Raw genomic sequence first — 17060 nt, forward strand, 5'->3', positions numbered from 1 at the left:
ATCAACTGCAATTTTATTATCTTTAAGTATTAAGTAGTTGAATTTAATATAACAAATGTAATAAATTTTATATAGGTAAGTACCAACTTCAAAATATACTGTTACACATTATGACATTTTATTTTGTTTATTTCCTTCTCTATTTGTTATTCACAAACTTATCGTTTGATTTTCGATATTTTATAACACGAGGGAAAACCTTATTTTATATTTCTGTTTCCCATGACACACTAGATTTTCGTGTGTTGTATAATGTAAACACCTTATAAAATATCTGCGTATCCGTCTATGACGATTCGGACTAATTTGGAAATACTCGTTAACTGGATTAATTGCAAACTTCACATCGGTTTCAAGCTGCCAAAATTTGTATCATGGCCGACGACTGGCCAAGTCACCGTTTTTGCAAACTATAGGTAATATAAGTATTTTTTTTGAAACTTTTTAGGAACATTGTTTAAACTAATTGCAACAAAATGGAGAACTTCTTTCCAAGTATGTGGAAGGTCCGCGAGTTGGCTGATAAAGTGTAAGTAAATAAGCAGATGGCTATCAATATTTTCTTTATTGAATGTTTTACTTGTTTTCTACTACACTTTTTATTTTTATGACAAATGTAATTCTTAAATATGTTCTTTGTAGTACAAATGTAGTAATGAACTATACAGAAGTCGAAGCGAAAGTTCGGGAAGCTACAAATGAAGAACCTTGGGGACCTACAGGACAAATAATGCAAGAATTAGCTCATTCCACTTTCACATATGAACATTTCCCAGAAGTTATGTCTATGCTTTGGAAACGAATGCTTCAAGATAACAAACAACATTGGAGGAGAACATACAAGGTCTGTGTGATAAAAACAGTTATTTACTTTTTTTACAAGACAAGTGTCATCCCTATTATGCTGTAATTGTTTATTTAAACGTCAATACATCAGAAAATTTCTTATTTTATTTTGAACATTGCATTTTTTGTCAGTTTTGTGCTATTTTACAATTAATGTAATAATACTACTAAGCTGAAACATTGATAGCTATGACATGCCTGTTTCATCTTCAGCCTTTTTATTTCTATTCATCAATAAGTCTTAAAATTTCACTTCTTTGGTTCAGCATTAAGTACATTCTCAAAACAATGCTGTTAATCATCCTTTTTGTAACTTGGTTCTTTGTTGCAGTCATTACTTGTTCTAAACTACTTGATAAAAAATGGTTCAGAAAGAGTAGTCACATCAGCAAGAGAACATATCTATGATCTTAGATCTTTGGAAAATTACACATTCATAGATGATATAGGAAAAGATCAAGGAGTTAACATTAGGCATAAAGTAAAAGAACTTATTGATTTTATACAAGATGATGATCGTCTAAGGGAAGAAAGGAAAAAGGCCAAGAAGAATAAGGATAAATTTATTGGAATGAGTTCAGATACATTCGGAAACAAATTTGGTGGTAAGTTTTTATTTTTAATCACATGTTTAATGAAAATAAGTGGTTAGGTAACTTCATTTGCAATTCTTAGTACCTTTATGCATTCGTGTGTGTAATTTTTATGTAATTTATTGTTAAAAAGTAATGTATACTATGTAAAAATGTAATACAGAATGCCAAATTCTTGGGAATGATTAAATTGGAACAAAAATTACATTATCTAATCATTTTTTATTTGTGGTAAATATCTGTTTGATAATAAGATGATAACCACTTTTAATTGTTAACAAGTATATGTACATGATTTTACAACAAATAGTATTATCTTATTATCAGTGGTTTTTTACTGTTTCTATTACAGATCAGTGTTAAAAGAAAGTGTTTTGTTTTATTTTATGTACTTAGCAAATAAAATGGCATTGCTAAAAAATATGAACTGCATCTGATGTTGCTTTTGAATATTAATGAAACAAGCAGTAAAAAACAAACTAAAATACTAGAAAAATGGGGAAGATTGTTATGTCAATAGTATAAAATATATCTTGCCAGATTCTATACACTTTTTTTACTTATACACCTATAGAAAAAAATTGTTTAAAATTAAATTTCTTATCCAACTGTCCCTTTTAAGTAAAAAATAATTTTTTTTGAATAAAATATATTTAAAAAATGAAGCAAAAAACGGGAACACAAGCTATGTTCCTTTTTTTGCCCCATAACTTTTTTTCTACTAGAATAACCTGTACTTGTGCTCCTTCCACATTGCCAAAGTGTCATGTCTGCTGTCAAGTCCTACTCTGCAGCTGTTTACATTGTATGAAATAGTAAAGTTTGTTTTTTGACAAGAATATCTTTTTCTAATGAAATAGTACATAATATCAATGAAAAAAATCAACTTGCCAAAAAAATTTAAATATTTTATGCAACAGTAAAAATTCTATATATAAAGGCCATTACATTCCATTGTTTACCTGCTCCAACAAAAGGTTCAGAGTTTTTACTGATTATTTACATAATAAAAACACTGTTGTTCAATTAAAAGGCTAGAAAACTGTATTTAAATTAAAACTTATTTATCCTAACACAAGAGTTTATGGAGTAATAATCATCATCATCATCATCATCACTGGCTCGACAACCCTTTTTGGGTCTTGGTCTGCTCCAGGATTCTTCTCCATTCTGATCTGTTTTGTGCTTTTTTTCTCCAGTTTTTTATTTTTAAGGTTGTTATATCATTTTCTATTTGTTCTAAGTATCTCAGTTTCGGTCTTCCTCTTGTTCCTTTTCCTACTGGCATCTGTTTGAATATTTTGTTTGGTATTTCACCTTCTTCCATTCTTTCTACATGTCCTATCCAACGCAGGCATCCTATTTTAATGAATGTTATAATATCCGGATCCTGGTATATTTTGTATAGTTCAGAGTTGTATCTTATTCGCCATATTCCGTTTTCTTTTGTGCCCTTATATATGTGTCGCAAGATTTTTCCTTTCGAAAGGTGGCTAACAACGTTTCCTCTCTTTTAGTGAGTGTCCAGGTTTCTGAGCCATATGTGAGTACCGGTCTTATTAGGGTTTTATATATTTGGCATTTTGTTTTTCTTGCGACGTTATCTGATCTTAGTTGCCTAATTAACCTTGGTACCATTTACTTGCAATAAATATTCGCCTCTTCACTTCCTCTGTAACGTTATTATCAGATGTGACTAGGGATCTCAAGTATATAAAGTTTTTTACCCCCTCTATGTTGTATTCTCCTATTGTTATATTTTGTGGCTGCCTTACTTCTGCATTTTTACTTACCTGCATATATTTTGTTTTGGTCTGATTGATTCTAAGACCACTATTTTGTGCAGCTCGTTCTATTTGGTTGTATGCCTCTATCATTTCTCTTCTTGATCTTGCGATTATGTCAACATTATCTGCAAATGCTAGTATTTGCACGCTTTTATTAATGATTGTTCCTCGTGTATTGACTATAGTTTCCCTCAGTATTTTCTCGAGTACGATGTTGAACAAGATGCATGATAGAGCGTCTCCTTGGCATAGTCCCTTTTTCACATCTATTGTTTCCGTTAATTCATTTTGTATCCGGATTCTACTTTCTACTTTTAGAGATTCTTTTATCAGTTCTATTAGTTGTAATAGAAGTATTATGGAGTAATAATAGAATTACAAAATCCAATTTTTCAAAATATAAACACAAACAAATAAAGCAGCCACAAAGCTAAAAGCTAGGTTAGGATTAATTATAATAATAATAAACCCTATTATGTATCCTGTCCTGTATTGCTATGGGTAAAATGACCAGTGTACAGCAGAAAATTACATAAAATGTTATTTGCAGCTCTCTCATATCATGAAGTTCTTTCAGTTAATCCAAATTAAACTTATAAGCTTTTTTCATTGTTGAATTTAAAAGTTGATTTTCTCATTGATATTACGTACTATTTCATTAGAAAACGACATTCTTGAGAGAAAAACTGAACTTTTTTATATAATACAATGTAAACTGCATCAGTGTAGGACTAGTCAGCAGACATGACACTTTGGAAATGTGGAGGGGGTAAGAGTATGGGCTATCCCAATAGGTATAGGCATTGCTTTACAGAAAAAACCTCTATCCAGCTTCCTCTTCTAAATGACATTTTGTAGAAGTTTTTAGGATTCACAGTATCTGAGATACAATTTTTCAAAATTCCCCACTCACACCAATTTCGGGCCAATTTCCCTATTTCTTTGCAAAAATTGTTCCATAAATTTTTTCTATACAGTTTTAGGAAAGTATATTGGTACAGCTTCAGTCACTGAATAGTTTACACTTTTATTTGTATAATGTAATAATATAATACTGTAAAATCGCAGTGTCTTACAGATTTGCTAAATGCCAAAAATTTTGCACACATTAAAAAAAAAAGCTATTAATAATAATAGTCTCCTGTTTTATACCGCTCGCGGCTTTGGGAGTATAGCAGGGTAGTCTGCTATATCTAGGGCCTACGGTATACAAGGAAGGTAACATGGCCAGTGCTACGCTTCAACCGCCTATTATTACCCCTGGTTTTACCCAAGGTACTCATTTTATTCAAGCTGAGTCGACCTGGGGCCTATAGACATTTTTAAAAATGTCTAGTTGTTCTTGCCGGCGGTAGGATTCGAACTCCGGACCACTGGCATGCGAGGCAAGCATCCTACCGCTTGCGCTACGCAGGTACAAAAAATGAGTAATTGCCAAGAATTCGCCAATTGTCGAAGATGGTTGGTCACTAAAGCAAGTTGCTGTAGATTTGAACATGAGCCATATATGCATATGAAAAATTAAACAAAGATGGGATCATTTTCACTCTATAGCATGGTTGGGTTGAGCGACAAGATGAGGTGTTAGTAGATTGTCTGAGAGAAGCTCTTTTTGCCACAGCTCGAAAAGCTTGCAAAAAGACAGTGTTTCCATGCAGCATTCGCACTGCACATAGAAGGATTAAAGCAAGTGAATTTATAAATTCTGCAGCTGCAAGGAAACCTTTCTTCACTGAAGATCACAAGAGGAGGCGAGTTGTATGTTGTAATGAATTCATAAACTTCGAAGACAATTTTTGGTCTAACTGCAAGTCTAAATGGCTGCAGCCGTACATTGAATAGAAAGAAAAAATAATTACTTTTACTAATTTTAAGCAAGATAAGGTTCTTGAAAGTTTTCTACTTTTAACTATTTTTGATATTTTTTAAATTTCTTATTAAAACTTTTTTTGTACTTTAAAATAGTCTATTGTAAAATCTTCTAGGACTAACGGTAACCAAGATATGGTTCGTCAAAGTATTTAATGATAAAATGTCTATCTATAGCATATCCATTTTTTTATTTGCGGATAACCAATTAGTAATAGCACAAAACTATGAAAATTTTATTGAATATATCACTAGGAAATTAATTGATGAATATAAAAATGGGGACTTGAAATAAATGTCAAGAAAATTGAATTTATATGTATCAGCGAAGAGCAACAGCACCTCATATTCGAAGATGGAGAAAGCTAGTTGATAAGATAGAATCAATAGTGTAACAATATTTTCGGTCAACTGCTTCCACAAAAATTGTATGCGCGGATAAGTATACTTCAATTAAACTTTATTGTGTTGAAAATACAACTTTTAACAGAATTTTTGTTACCGACAATCACTTTTTAAAACTTTCATCGCGGCGCCACACAAATAAATTCCTGGAATTAAGAAGAGGATTTTGAAAAACCAAAAATTCTTTTTTCTGTAACATATATTTTTTCCTATGTGTTTCTTTCAAATCTTGTAACAAAATCTCGTAAGAAACGTGTTTTTTTTTTTTAAATTCTTAGAAATATTTATGATCATTATAAATGTTTATAGCAAATGTGGTTTACAACATAATGAAAGGCGATAAAAAAGTAGTTTTGACTGAAATTATTATGGTTAAAGTTAACGATTTTACTCCTAACTTAAAACTATTTCTGATTAATCTTAATTTTTTTTATTTACATTTGTTATCAATATTAAATTATAATACCGCGCCTATCCTGTTTTCTCGTAATAATAACATCTTCATAGACGTAGTTTCCTGTATTAATAAATAGAGATAAAGTATACATCTTTTAGGAATTACAAAGTATTTGCGTCAACCGATAACTATACAGGTTGTGTCAAATTTGTTTACGTTTTATCTAGGAATATTATGTAGGTATATGGTCTGTTTTTCTTCAAAGTTTCGTCTTTTCTATTGGACTATTACCATTTGATCTGCTTTTAGGTTGATCTGTGTTTTTTGTTCCGGTCGGTGACTTGTCTACGACTATTTTGATTAGTGTGTTTTCTATCATTTTATTAATGTGTCCATTATACTTTTACTTTTCACCTGACAAAACTGACGGCCAAACCAAACAAAACAACGAACAACGACAATCGTAATGCAACGCGCGCGCGGTAATATTGTAACTGGTGCAAGGGTGCGACTTCTCCGAATTCTGATTCAATTTAATCCAATAGCAACGAATTGCGGATGGTAGAAATAAACTTAATACTTTTAAAAGGAAAGGAAAAGACAGTTAAGATTTGATTTCACGTACAGTGCGTCTGTGTATCCGCTTATACGTATTTCACCCTAATAGGGATCATCAGAGACGGATATTCACAGTCGCTCTGAAAGTGAAAATAAATCTTTTCTGTCTTAGGAAGCAACTCTAACATGGCTTCGTATAGACGCAAATAGTGACATCTGATTTTAAAATGCGTAAACTAATTTTCGAAACCAAATTCAGATTTTTGCTTTTATCTGTGCCTTCTAATTGCAAGGCAAAACAGACGTTGATAAAGATGTTAATACTTTTAGCTTTTTACCTTTTTCGTTCAGTTATAACGGGTTTGTTAACAGGGTTTTTCTGTCTCTAAGCAATTTCTTTATAAAATTATGTATAAAACTACTGATTACTCTAAAGTGAGTAAAAATCGTGTAAATCGTGTGAAATCGTGAGACATTTACCGAATTCGTCTAATCTCACGATTAATCGTGAGTTTTGGCAACACAGAGTGCAACTGACGCTACGAATTCAGCCGAAGGTCGTCTACCTGGAGAGACTGTGACCTTATGAAGGGCAAAATCCACCGACTTGGTTGACTTAGGTATTGTTTGGGGCGAACAGCCTGAAAGAAGGCGGTGATGTTACGAGTCTCAACGCTCTAATTGCGGCCCTGGCGTAACAGTAATTCTAGAAGCCAAATTAACCACTTTGTCAGCAAAGTTCTCGAACTTATTTATCGTCGGTATTTTTCTGGAATCTCGATTAAAGCCCTGATTCAGCATCCGTATCTTCGGTAGATAATCGAGCTGTAAAAGTAGTCCAGAGATGGAAGCCCCAAGGAAACAGAACAAGAAGAAGGCCCCGTAAAAGATGGATAGACGACGTAGAGAGAGATCTTAAAACCATGAACATCAGGCAGTGGCGAAGGAAAGTATCCGACAGGGCAGAATGGAAGAACATTCTTAAGCAGGCCAAGACTCACAAAGGGTTGTAGCGCCATTAGAAGAAGAAGAAGAAGAAGATCTTCGGTGGATATTTTCTAGAACAGATGTTTGTGTATATAAACAGCTTTACAATTCTACAATTCAATAACAAGTTATGAATAAAGGCCAATTCAGATTTTATCCCCCCTCGTATATATTGAACAAAATCGGATGCCGTTCTTTGTAAATGGTTTTGATAATATTTCACGCATTTCCAAACTATTATATAGATAGAAATATTTTTATCTAGTCATGGCATTGAAAAGTTAAATTTGATATACCATGATACTGTTTTATATTGTTATCACTCTAAAGCCCACTAAAAAAGAATGATAACACTAACTTTTATTAGATTTAATTAACAACAAATACACATCTGTTTTATTCCTAAAACAGTTCATCGCGTTCCTGACAGACACATTGCACTGATTAAGTAATCTGTTAAACATGTGTTACATAAATTTAACAACAGAAAACAACGACCATGACGCCACGGCGGTTTCACTTCGCTTATTTACATTTATTACATTGATTTAGTTTCATTGACACAACGTTTGCGTTTAAATTAGCGTTTTCTACAAAAGTAAATATCTGGTATATGTACAGGGTGTCCCAAATTGGTATGTTTTGCAGGGTATACCGAAAACTAGAGGAGATAGAAAAAAAGTAGTTAAGATGTCATTACTTCTTTTTTCGTTAAAGAAACGATTGCCCAATCAAATCATCAATAGCTATCCACATTAGCGAGAGACAGGTCGATTATTGAAAAATGTGGAAAACGAAAAGGTTAAATATCTTCTTTATTCAGATAAAATTTTTACAAACCTTAATTAACCTTTTGATAGATATATTATGGAAGCGTTCAGTGGCTTACAAGACATTTTTTAAGGGGGTCTCACTAAGGATATATTGTGGATCGCTCGTTATACAGAGTAGATATTCAGGTTAGTTATCTAAACCCCTGACTCATTCTCTTACACATCTCATTCCCTTACTCACCAGCGACATTGTACAATTTGTATTACAAAAAATATGTGATAATAACTTTACTGAACAATTTGCAATGTCAATTAAGAATGTTTTGATACAAAAATTCAAGGAATGAAATAGCAAACATATATTTAGATTGAAAAAATCATTTATACTTGTACTTATATATAGTAGATTCCCTCTATAACGAGAACTGAAATGGCAGACTAATTACCTCGTTATAAGCCGATCTCATTATATCAGACAATAATACTGTGCATACATATGAATATGTACTTTTCTAAAACATTAACTTCCTATAGTGAGGCCATTCGGAGCAATATAAGATGCTAAATATTATTTGAATGCCGTTTTTGAAAAAAAAAGTTGTTGACTTTTATTGTCAATGATATACGTTAAAACAAAAAATCTGTAATTACATTTTTTTCTAACTACATAATGTATAAAGCGTATTTTCAAGGATAACAAACTATTGTTTCTGCAATGGAAGAAGTCTGTCATTTTTGACTGCCCCAAATTGTCCAGTATCATTCTATCTATCATATTTTCTAAAGATATCAACCGTGAAACGGTTGTATGCTTCTTCATTTGCGTTTTGTCTTTGGATAAGGTTTCTTACAATGTTTAAAGCACTTTCCACATCTTGTCTATTAGGACCTTCTTGCGTAGATTCACCGCGATTGCCTTCTCCATCTTCATCACTTTCGTCACTGGCGATAACGCGCTCCGCCAGCGGATTTATCATTTCCGCGATAATTTCACTACCCGTCGAAAGATCGCAAACAATGACGTCATCATCAGTGGCAATGAATTCAGCAAACTCGTCATCCTTGTTCAGTTGAGTTAGTTCTGGACCTTGCTGTTGTAACCTCAACCACTCTGCTACAGGATATTCATCTTCTTCGTTTTCTACCTCAGTCACTGTCCACCCCGCATGACCGAAACATTTTCTGATGGTTTTTTTATCTAAGAGTGTCCATGCTTTGTGGGTGAAATTTATGGCATCTAATAAAGTAATAGGACGGTTTTCCATATTATTCAGGATCCGCTTAACTAAAAGTTTTCTTAATTACTATTTAACTGGGAATAAGCCACAATTAAAGGTTAAAATACGTTTATTGACGTTTCAATTTCCACTTCGGAAATCGTTCTCAAAATACAAACATTAGTAAATTAAACAAATTTTGTTTTTGTTACTTAGTGAAAAATTCTTCTATTAATTTAATTTTATCTGACTCATCTATATTGACAATTCAGACATACATTATACATTTTAAAGTAGACGACTTTAAAATGATATTGCCAATATTGTTGAGTTGCGTTCCTGGGACGACTTTACTTATAAGATAGTTCATTCGATTACATGAAATCAACTTTAACTTGAGAATATCCGTCAGAAAAGATCATAACATGTAATTCGTCTTTAAAAAGACAAATACATGCCATGATGACAGTAAAATTCTCCTGTTAGTGATTCCATAGTAAATTATGAGGGAAAAACCAGGAAAAAAACCTCATAATACTATCCCGACATGGTAAGTATTTGATCTTGCATTTATTTTACCTTCAATAAATACCAAATTCCGATTTTATATGTTTGTTATTTAAAAAATATAAATGATGTATTCTCTATATGTTACTGACTTACCAATACTGGTATTTTCTTTTTAATAACTTCCTCTTTCAATATGGGTAACCAGATCCTACTACATTCTGCCGAGGAATTCGCGACACAATTGGTCTCATTTAGCATAATTAGAGCCGCTTCTTTGATTTTTCTCTTTTTACCATCCGTTTCTTTTAGGACTATATTTGAATCATTCCATTGAACCCTATGTTCATTATCCCATGCATGTTTACATATTTGAGATCTATCAAATTCTCTATTTTTAATATAGGATTGATGTTCACTTATTCTAACATTTAATGGCCTTGATGTTTCACCTAAATAAAACTGATCGCATTCACAAGGTATTTTATAAATGCAATTCTTTGTCCTTTCTTGTTCATTGTTAGGTTTGGTTTTGGACAAAATAGATCTCAACGTGTTTGTTGTTTTGAATGTTGTTGAAATGTTGAATTTATTTCCTATCCTTTTAAGCTTTTCCGATAATCCTTTTATATATGGTATTGTTATTTTCCTCGTATTATCCCTTGTATATGTTGTAGGATCTCGTTCTAAGTTGTTTTGTTCTATTCGATCTATTGTTGAAAATTCCTTATTTATAAACGATAAAGGATAATCATTTTTTAATAAAACAGATGTTAACAAATGTTTCTCCTCCAAGAACGAATTTTGGTTAGAACAAGTAATTTTGGCTCTATCGTATAAGGATTTAATGATTCCCTTTTTAATATTAATATTGTGATTTGATTTGAAATTTAAATATCTGTTGGTGTGTGTTGGTTTTCTATACACCTGAGTTTCGTATCCAGTATCGTTCTTAGAGATTAAAACATCCAGAAAAGGTAATGTGTTATTATATTCCTTTTCCATGGTAAATGTTATTGTCTCTTCTTTATCGTTTATATCATTTAGGAATGTGTCCAACAACTCTGATCCATGAGGCCATATTGAGAATACATCATCTACATATCTCCACCATACTGAGGGTTTTTTTTTACTAAAAGTTTTCTGTAGTGAACTTTAAGGGACCTTATGATGCCCCGATCCATCGGTTGCAGAACATATGTGCAATTTGGGGGTAAAAAAAGAAATTGAATGTTTTTTAAACCGTTAACTTTCGGATGGACTGTACAATTGTCAACAATTAAAAAAATCTTTCGATATCTCAACTCTCTGTCCCACTTCAGTTCTCAGTTGTCAACAATTAAAAAAATCTTTCGATATCTCAACTCTCTGTCCCACTTCAACAGTTCTCCACTAAAAATCTCTGCTGTCATCCACGATTTTTTATTAAATTTATATGTGACAGGAAGCTGATTCACACATCTGAACAATTGTGGTTTTTGAGATTTTCCAATGACAACCAACTTCCTTTTTTCGGAACCGGACATGTTGGCACACGCGAATACAGTTACCCTTTCTTTTGATAACTTGCCACCTACGCAACGTTCATTTTTGAATTTGAGGGTCTTATTTGGAGTAAGTTTAAAAAAAATCCCAGCTCGTCGGCTTTGAAGACATTATTGTCACTGTATTTTGTCTTATTGTAGGCCATGACTTCAACCAGTTGTCGGTAACTTCTTTGGAAACACTCTCGTGCCTGGCCTTAAAAAAGTTCATCCACCCTCTCGATGCTTTAAAATTCTCATCACCACCTAGCGCCTGCGAAAACTGTGTTGCTTTTTCTTGAAGCAGTGGTCCACTTATTGGAACATTCGCAGTCCTGTTTGCGGTAAACCATTTGACCATTGCAGTATCGAGTCCTTTATTAGTTGCGGCACGTAGTTTTTTCGATTTACCGGAAAAAGACGAATCTGCTTCGAAAATCTTGTGTTTATTTTTGAGCATAGTATATATATTTGAACTTGAAATTCTTCTTTCACGACAAACTTCTGCTTTTTGCTTACCGTTCTCAACATCTTTAGGGTTAATTTTTTCTTCTAAAGTAAATGATTTTCTTACACACTATGAGTCATAGTGTGTAATCTATGTGATTATGTAATCTACAACACAACTTTCAAGACGCGAAAGCATAATCAGGAAACAGACGATAAACATCTACGACAAAAATAACTGAAATGAAATTTTGGTGAAATTGGTCTGGAAAAATGGCCAAACTCCTACACTGACATTTGTGAATCATAAATTTTAAGTTTCCGACAACACAACATCGGTCGGTAGATTAAACAGAAGAAGTTTATTGCGGGCTGTAGTTAGAAAGGCTATTTATTTATAGCCACGGCCGGGCCAAAAACGTAAAAAACACGTTTTTCGATCTTATTTTCTCTCGTTATAACCAAATTTGCCTCGTTATAGAGGGTTATAGTTCAATAGAAATTTCACGGGACATTTAATGTACCTCGTTATAAGCGAAACCTCGTAATAGCCGTGTTCCTTATAGAGGGAGTATACTGTAATATGTTTTATTAGCAATATTTTTTAAAAAGATAATAATGGGAATATTGGTGAATATTGCGTGTATTTTAAATACCATAGCATTTAAATCCCATAATACGAGAGTGTTGCATATAGCCATAAAGACAAGTACTTTATTGCTTTTCAAAATATGTCGTACCAAGATCGATACTTTTGCATACGTTCAAACCAATTGATAAAATAGTTATTCCAGTCTTCAGTTGACACCTGCAAAAACCTGTTTTGAAGGCATCGATGGCTTCTTCTGACAACTGGAATCGCTGCCCACGCATTGAATTCTTGATCTTTAGGAACGTGAAGAAGTCGTTGGGACTTAAATCGGGGTTATACGGAGGATGGCTTCGTGTTTATTTCAGCGATGGCTCAGATCATTTGATAATATCATAAGTGGCTCGACAATCCGTTATGGATCTTGGTCTGCTCACAAAGAAGTCGCCGTTCCTGTCGATTCCTGGCAACTTCCCTCCATCTTCTAACCCTTAGAATCTGTAGGTCTTCTTCCACATCATCAATCCATCTCATTCGTGGTCGTCCTCTGCTTCTTGTGTCCTCTGGTTTTGAAAATGTTAATCTCTTCGTGTATTCGTGATCTGACATCCTTGCAATGTGTCCAGCCCATCTAAGTCTCTGCACTTTAACGAGTTTCACAATATCTGGATCGGTGTATAACTGATATAGTTCAAAGTTGTATCTTCGACGCCATAGCCCATTTTCATTTACAGCCCCAAAAATCTTTCTAAGCATTTTTCTCTCAAAAATACCAAGAAGTCTTTCATCATTTTGAGATAAGGTCCACGTTTCAGCCCCATATATCAAAACCGGTCTTATTAAGGTCCTGTATATATTAAGTTTTACAGCACGATTTATATTTTTATTTTTTAATTGTTTTCATTTGATAATAATTGCTTGCTACCAAAACTCCATTTAGGACTGCAACGTTAAAATATTAAACCCAATTTTATTTAACATGCATGGCAAATGGATAGGGCGGGAATTTTGTTCGTCTTTTTTTGACGGGGATGGGATGATCAAAATATTTGAAACATACCTCAGTCCTAGCAGCTGGGCAGAACCTCCTTCCAGCTTCAGTTATGTAGGATTCCTCCACGTGGCCGCGATGACATCCGATACCGCACGCAGGGCTTATTCGGACAACAACGCCGTCAATGCCACAGACCTACCTGCTAAAAAACCCCCTTCTCAACCATGAATTACCGGCGAACCGCCCTGATTGGAGCAGAACTTCGTCACGACATTCACCCGATCTCCCACTCATGCACGATTCTCACGCATTCTCTCATTTTCTCACTGTGTCTGCTTAATCCTTCCCTCCCGCTGTTTCTCCTCTTAGTGTTATATCTCGCCACATCTCAATCGACCTTATCTCCTTGCTTGCTCCTGGACTTCCCTCCTCTCTTCGGGTCGCCTTTATTCCTGTTCCTTTCTCTCCAACGTTCTCTTCACATATCTCTGAACTGCTCTATACCGATCTGACGACCTAAGCATCTCCTCCACCTCCAAGTTTTGTGACTGATTGCACCTTACGTCCTAGCTCTCTTTCAAGCGGACTCCTCTCGGCTATCGCATATTAACTGTGTGAGACAATAATATTTCACAGTACAAAATTTGTCAGTGCCGGGAATCTAACCCAGGCCCCCCAGTAACATCGCCACTGCGATACGGCCACCACAAACCCCAATGCGGGAAGCTGCTGAAGGCTGGAACGGTCGCGTCACTATCGGCGGGAGGAAGATATGCAGCTGATACAATCATCCTCGCTAGGTCGTAAGTTTAACTGATTCCCTGCTACAACAGATTGAAGGAATTAGCTTAACGATGGATCTAAAAATAAACAGTGACAAAACAGGGATTGTGATAATGGATAGAGCTCACATCATCATCTAAGAATAATAAAAATATAGCTTTGTAGATAAATTTGTGTATCTGGGTTCTTTAATGAGTAACAAGGCGGGTGGTACTAAAGAAATAAAGCGTTAGGCAACAATTGCAAAAAGCTCCATGAAAAAATTAACAAATATTTGGAAAAACCGTGAAATAACTACGACTAAAGCCGACTCAACAAGGGCACTGGTAATAAGTCTAGTTTTTCCAGTTTTCACTTATGTATAGGAATGCTGGATACTTATGAAGAAAGATAAAACAATTAAAGATGTATTTAAGATCTATTGCTGGAGACGATGCTGAGAATACCATGGGTAGTCCGAAGAACAAAAATAAAAAGAAAGACTAAAAATACAAATACACTCATGAACAAAAGTATCGAATATTTTGGAATTTTCCAATTTTTTTTGGTAGTCACTATTATTTCAAAATAATTTTAGATTACTGATAATACTCATATAGTAGGCTGATGTACTCAACTGGTTTGAAATATTTTGCTGTTAATTTTGACGTTTATTCAGTGGTTAGTGTCATTCGTACATTTTATGATAAAAATCCTTCTTCACGTAAAGGAAAAATCATACTAATTCGGTTATTTTTAGTTTAATTTATTAAGTTAAATTAAATATTGTTTTGATTTAACTAAGTTTAAAACAAGTATCCCACCAATTCGAAACTGCGATGAAGTCCAAGTAGCACATATTGTAATTTTGTACGAGGAAGGATATGCACAAAAAAGTATCTCACGAGGTCTCAGCAGAACTGAATCTATAGTTTCGAATACTCTAAAAAGGTACCGCGAAAAAGGAAATTTTGTATGAAGGCCTGGTCAAGGACGCATCAATTAATGACCGATTTTTGGTTTTTAATTCTACACGAAATCGTTCATTGACATCGATGCACATTTCAGCTCAGAAATGAGCTATTAAATGTTAGACAAGTTAATGTGATTTCACAAACAGTTAGACGAAGATCAAAAGAAGCAAACTTAAAGCCCAGACGCCCCGCCAAAGTTCCACGTATTCTCCAAAATCATAAAGCTTGTCGTTTGGAATTTGCAAGAACACATATTTAATGGAATATCGACAACTGGAAAAACGTTCTTTTCACTGATGAGACCAGAATCCTATTATGGAAGCCAGATGGTCAAAACTACGTCTACAGAAGAGATGGAGAACGATTCGCCAGCTGCAGTCTCGCCCAGACCGTTAGTTTTTGAGTTTATGGCATAATTCTTTGGGAAGGTATTAGTTGGGAGGTACGTACCGCACTTGTGGAAGTGATTGGACGGATGACTAGTGATTCTTACGTTTAAAACATCCTGCAAGATCATGTTTTGTCATATGTTGGTTACATTGGATATGAAAGATTCACGTTAGTGCACGATAGTGCTCGACCACATGCCGCTGCCATAGTGAGTAATTATTTTGATGAGGTCTAGCCCGGATTTAAATCCAATACAGGACATGTGGGATAGAGCTGCTTCGTCTTGCTGCACAGGATGAATGGAATGCAATTTCCCAAGGATATGTCCAAAATTTACTTGCAAGCATGCTGAGAAAGATGCAAGCAGTAATAAGAGCTAGAGGGGGGAATACTCGTTACTGATCATGCACTTCTTTCAGTTAAAACGACTTGTTTAAGCAATTTTCATTTAAGTTTAGAGTAAAATAACCTTATTTACCTAATATTAAACATTTATTTTTTTCACAATTTTCCGCATAAAAACTTAAATTTGTTCATTAAACATTGTTAAATTAAAAAATATTCGATATTTTTGTCCTTGAGTGTATTAGATGGTCTTGAAAAACTTACCATGCAGGTAAAGGTAGAAGGCAAAAGAAGTTAAAATAGATCTCTTACAGGATACACGGACCATATTGTTGCGACTATTGGCGCTTCACTGTCAGAATGCGCTAGAATGGCAGAAAATAGAGAGAAATGGGATAATATTGAAAAAATTAACTAATAATTTCATGATATCACGATACCTACATCAGTTAACGAGTAAGAAGAAAAGTAATGACTCCATTTATACAGCTTTTGCTAAAAATTTTAAATGATGAAAAACTTCGAAAAGACCACTTTTTTAAAAATTTCTAGTCTAACATTTTTTGTAGGTTTATTATTTCTACGTTTTTCTCTCTCCCAGTCTTCCAGATAACTTCAGTTTACCATTTAACAAAACATATAGTTAGGGCATTAGCATCAGATTCTACATTAAAAAAAATATCTAATTATGTTTATATATCTACAAGTGACACGTTTTTATATACCTACATTTTATCTCTTAGATAACTCTGTTTGCTTCGGTTGGAAAATAGTTTTACAATCATTTAAAAAATAAAAGTGTAACGGTTCGAGTATTTTACGTCAAAGTGGTGAAAATGTTTTTTTATCATTCTGCATACGCACAGTACAAGGGTGGTAAGTCGGTTACTGGAACTGATATTTAGAATAGTTAAGGTTATTTCTTTTAAATCTATACAAGTACTATAATAATAACACAAAACGTCTTGTTTAGTGAAAAAGTTTGTTTAGAAGTAAATTTGAGCAGAGAATATGCCAGACAATCTGCGCATCGATAAGTTGATGACGTGCTAAAAGAATTATACTAAAAAAAGAAGTTTCCCCTTATATAATTATTA

At 33.8% G+C, this 17060-nt stretch overlaps 1 protein-coding gene across 1 annotated transcript in view; it reads left to right on the forward strand.

Moving 5' to 3' along the window:
• The first annotated feature begins 343 nt into the window (after positions 1 to 343).
• Positions 344 to 17060, forward strand: part of lqfR (clathrin interactor lqfR) — a 34338-nt gene continuing 17621 nt past the window's right edge. The window contains exons 1-3 of the mRNA XM_072522504.1: positions 344 to 529; positions 643 to 844; positions 1178 to 1451. Of these exons, the coding sequence (XP_072378605.1) occupies positions 477 to 529; positions 643 to 844; positions 1178 to 1451 (529 nt within the window). The 5' untranslated portion in view covers positions 344 to 476. The remainder of the gene's footprint in view (positions 530 to 642; positions 845 to 1177; positions 1452 to 17060) is intronic.

The sequence above is a fragment of the Diabrotica undecimpunctata genome, chromosome 2 (assembly GCF_040954645.1).
Source record: "Diabrotica undecimpunctata isolate CICGRU chromosome 2, icDiaUnde3, whole genome shotgun sequence".
In the NCBI taxonomy this organism is placed as follows: domain Eukaryota; kingdom Metazoa; phylum Arthropoda; class Insecta; order Coleoptera; family Chrysomelidae; genus Diabrotica; species Diabrotica undecimpunctata.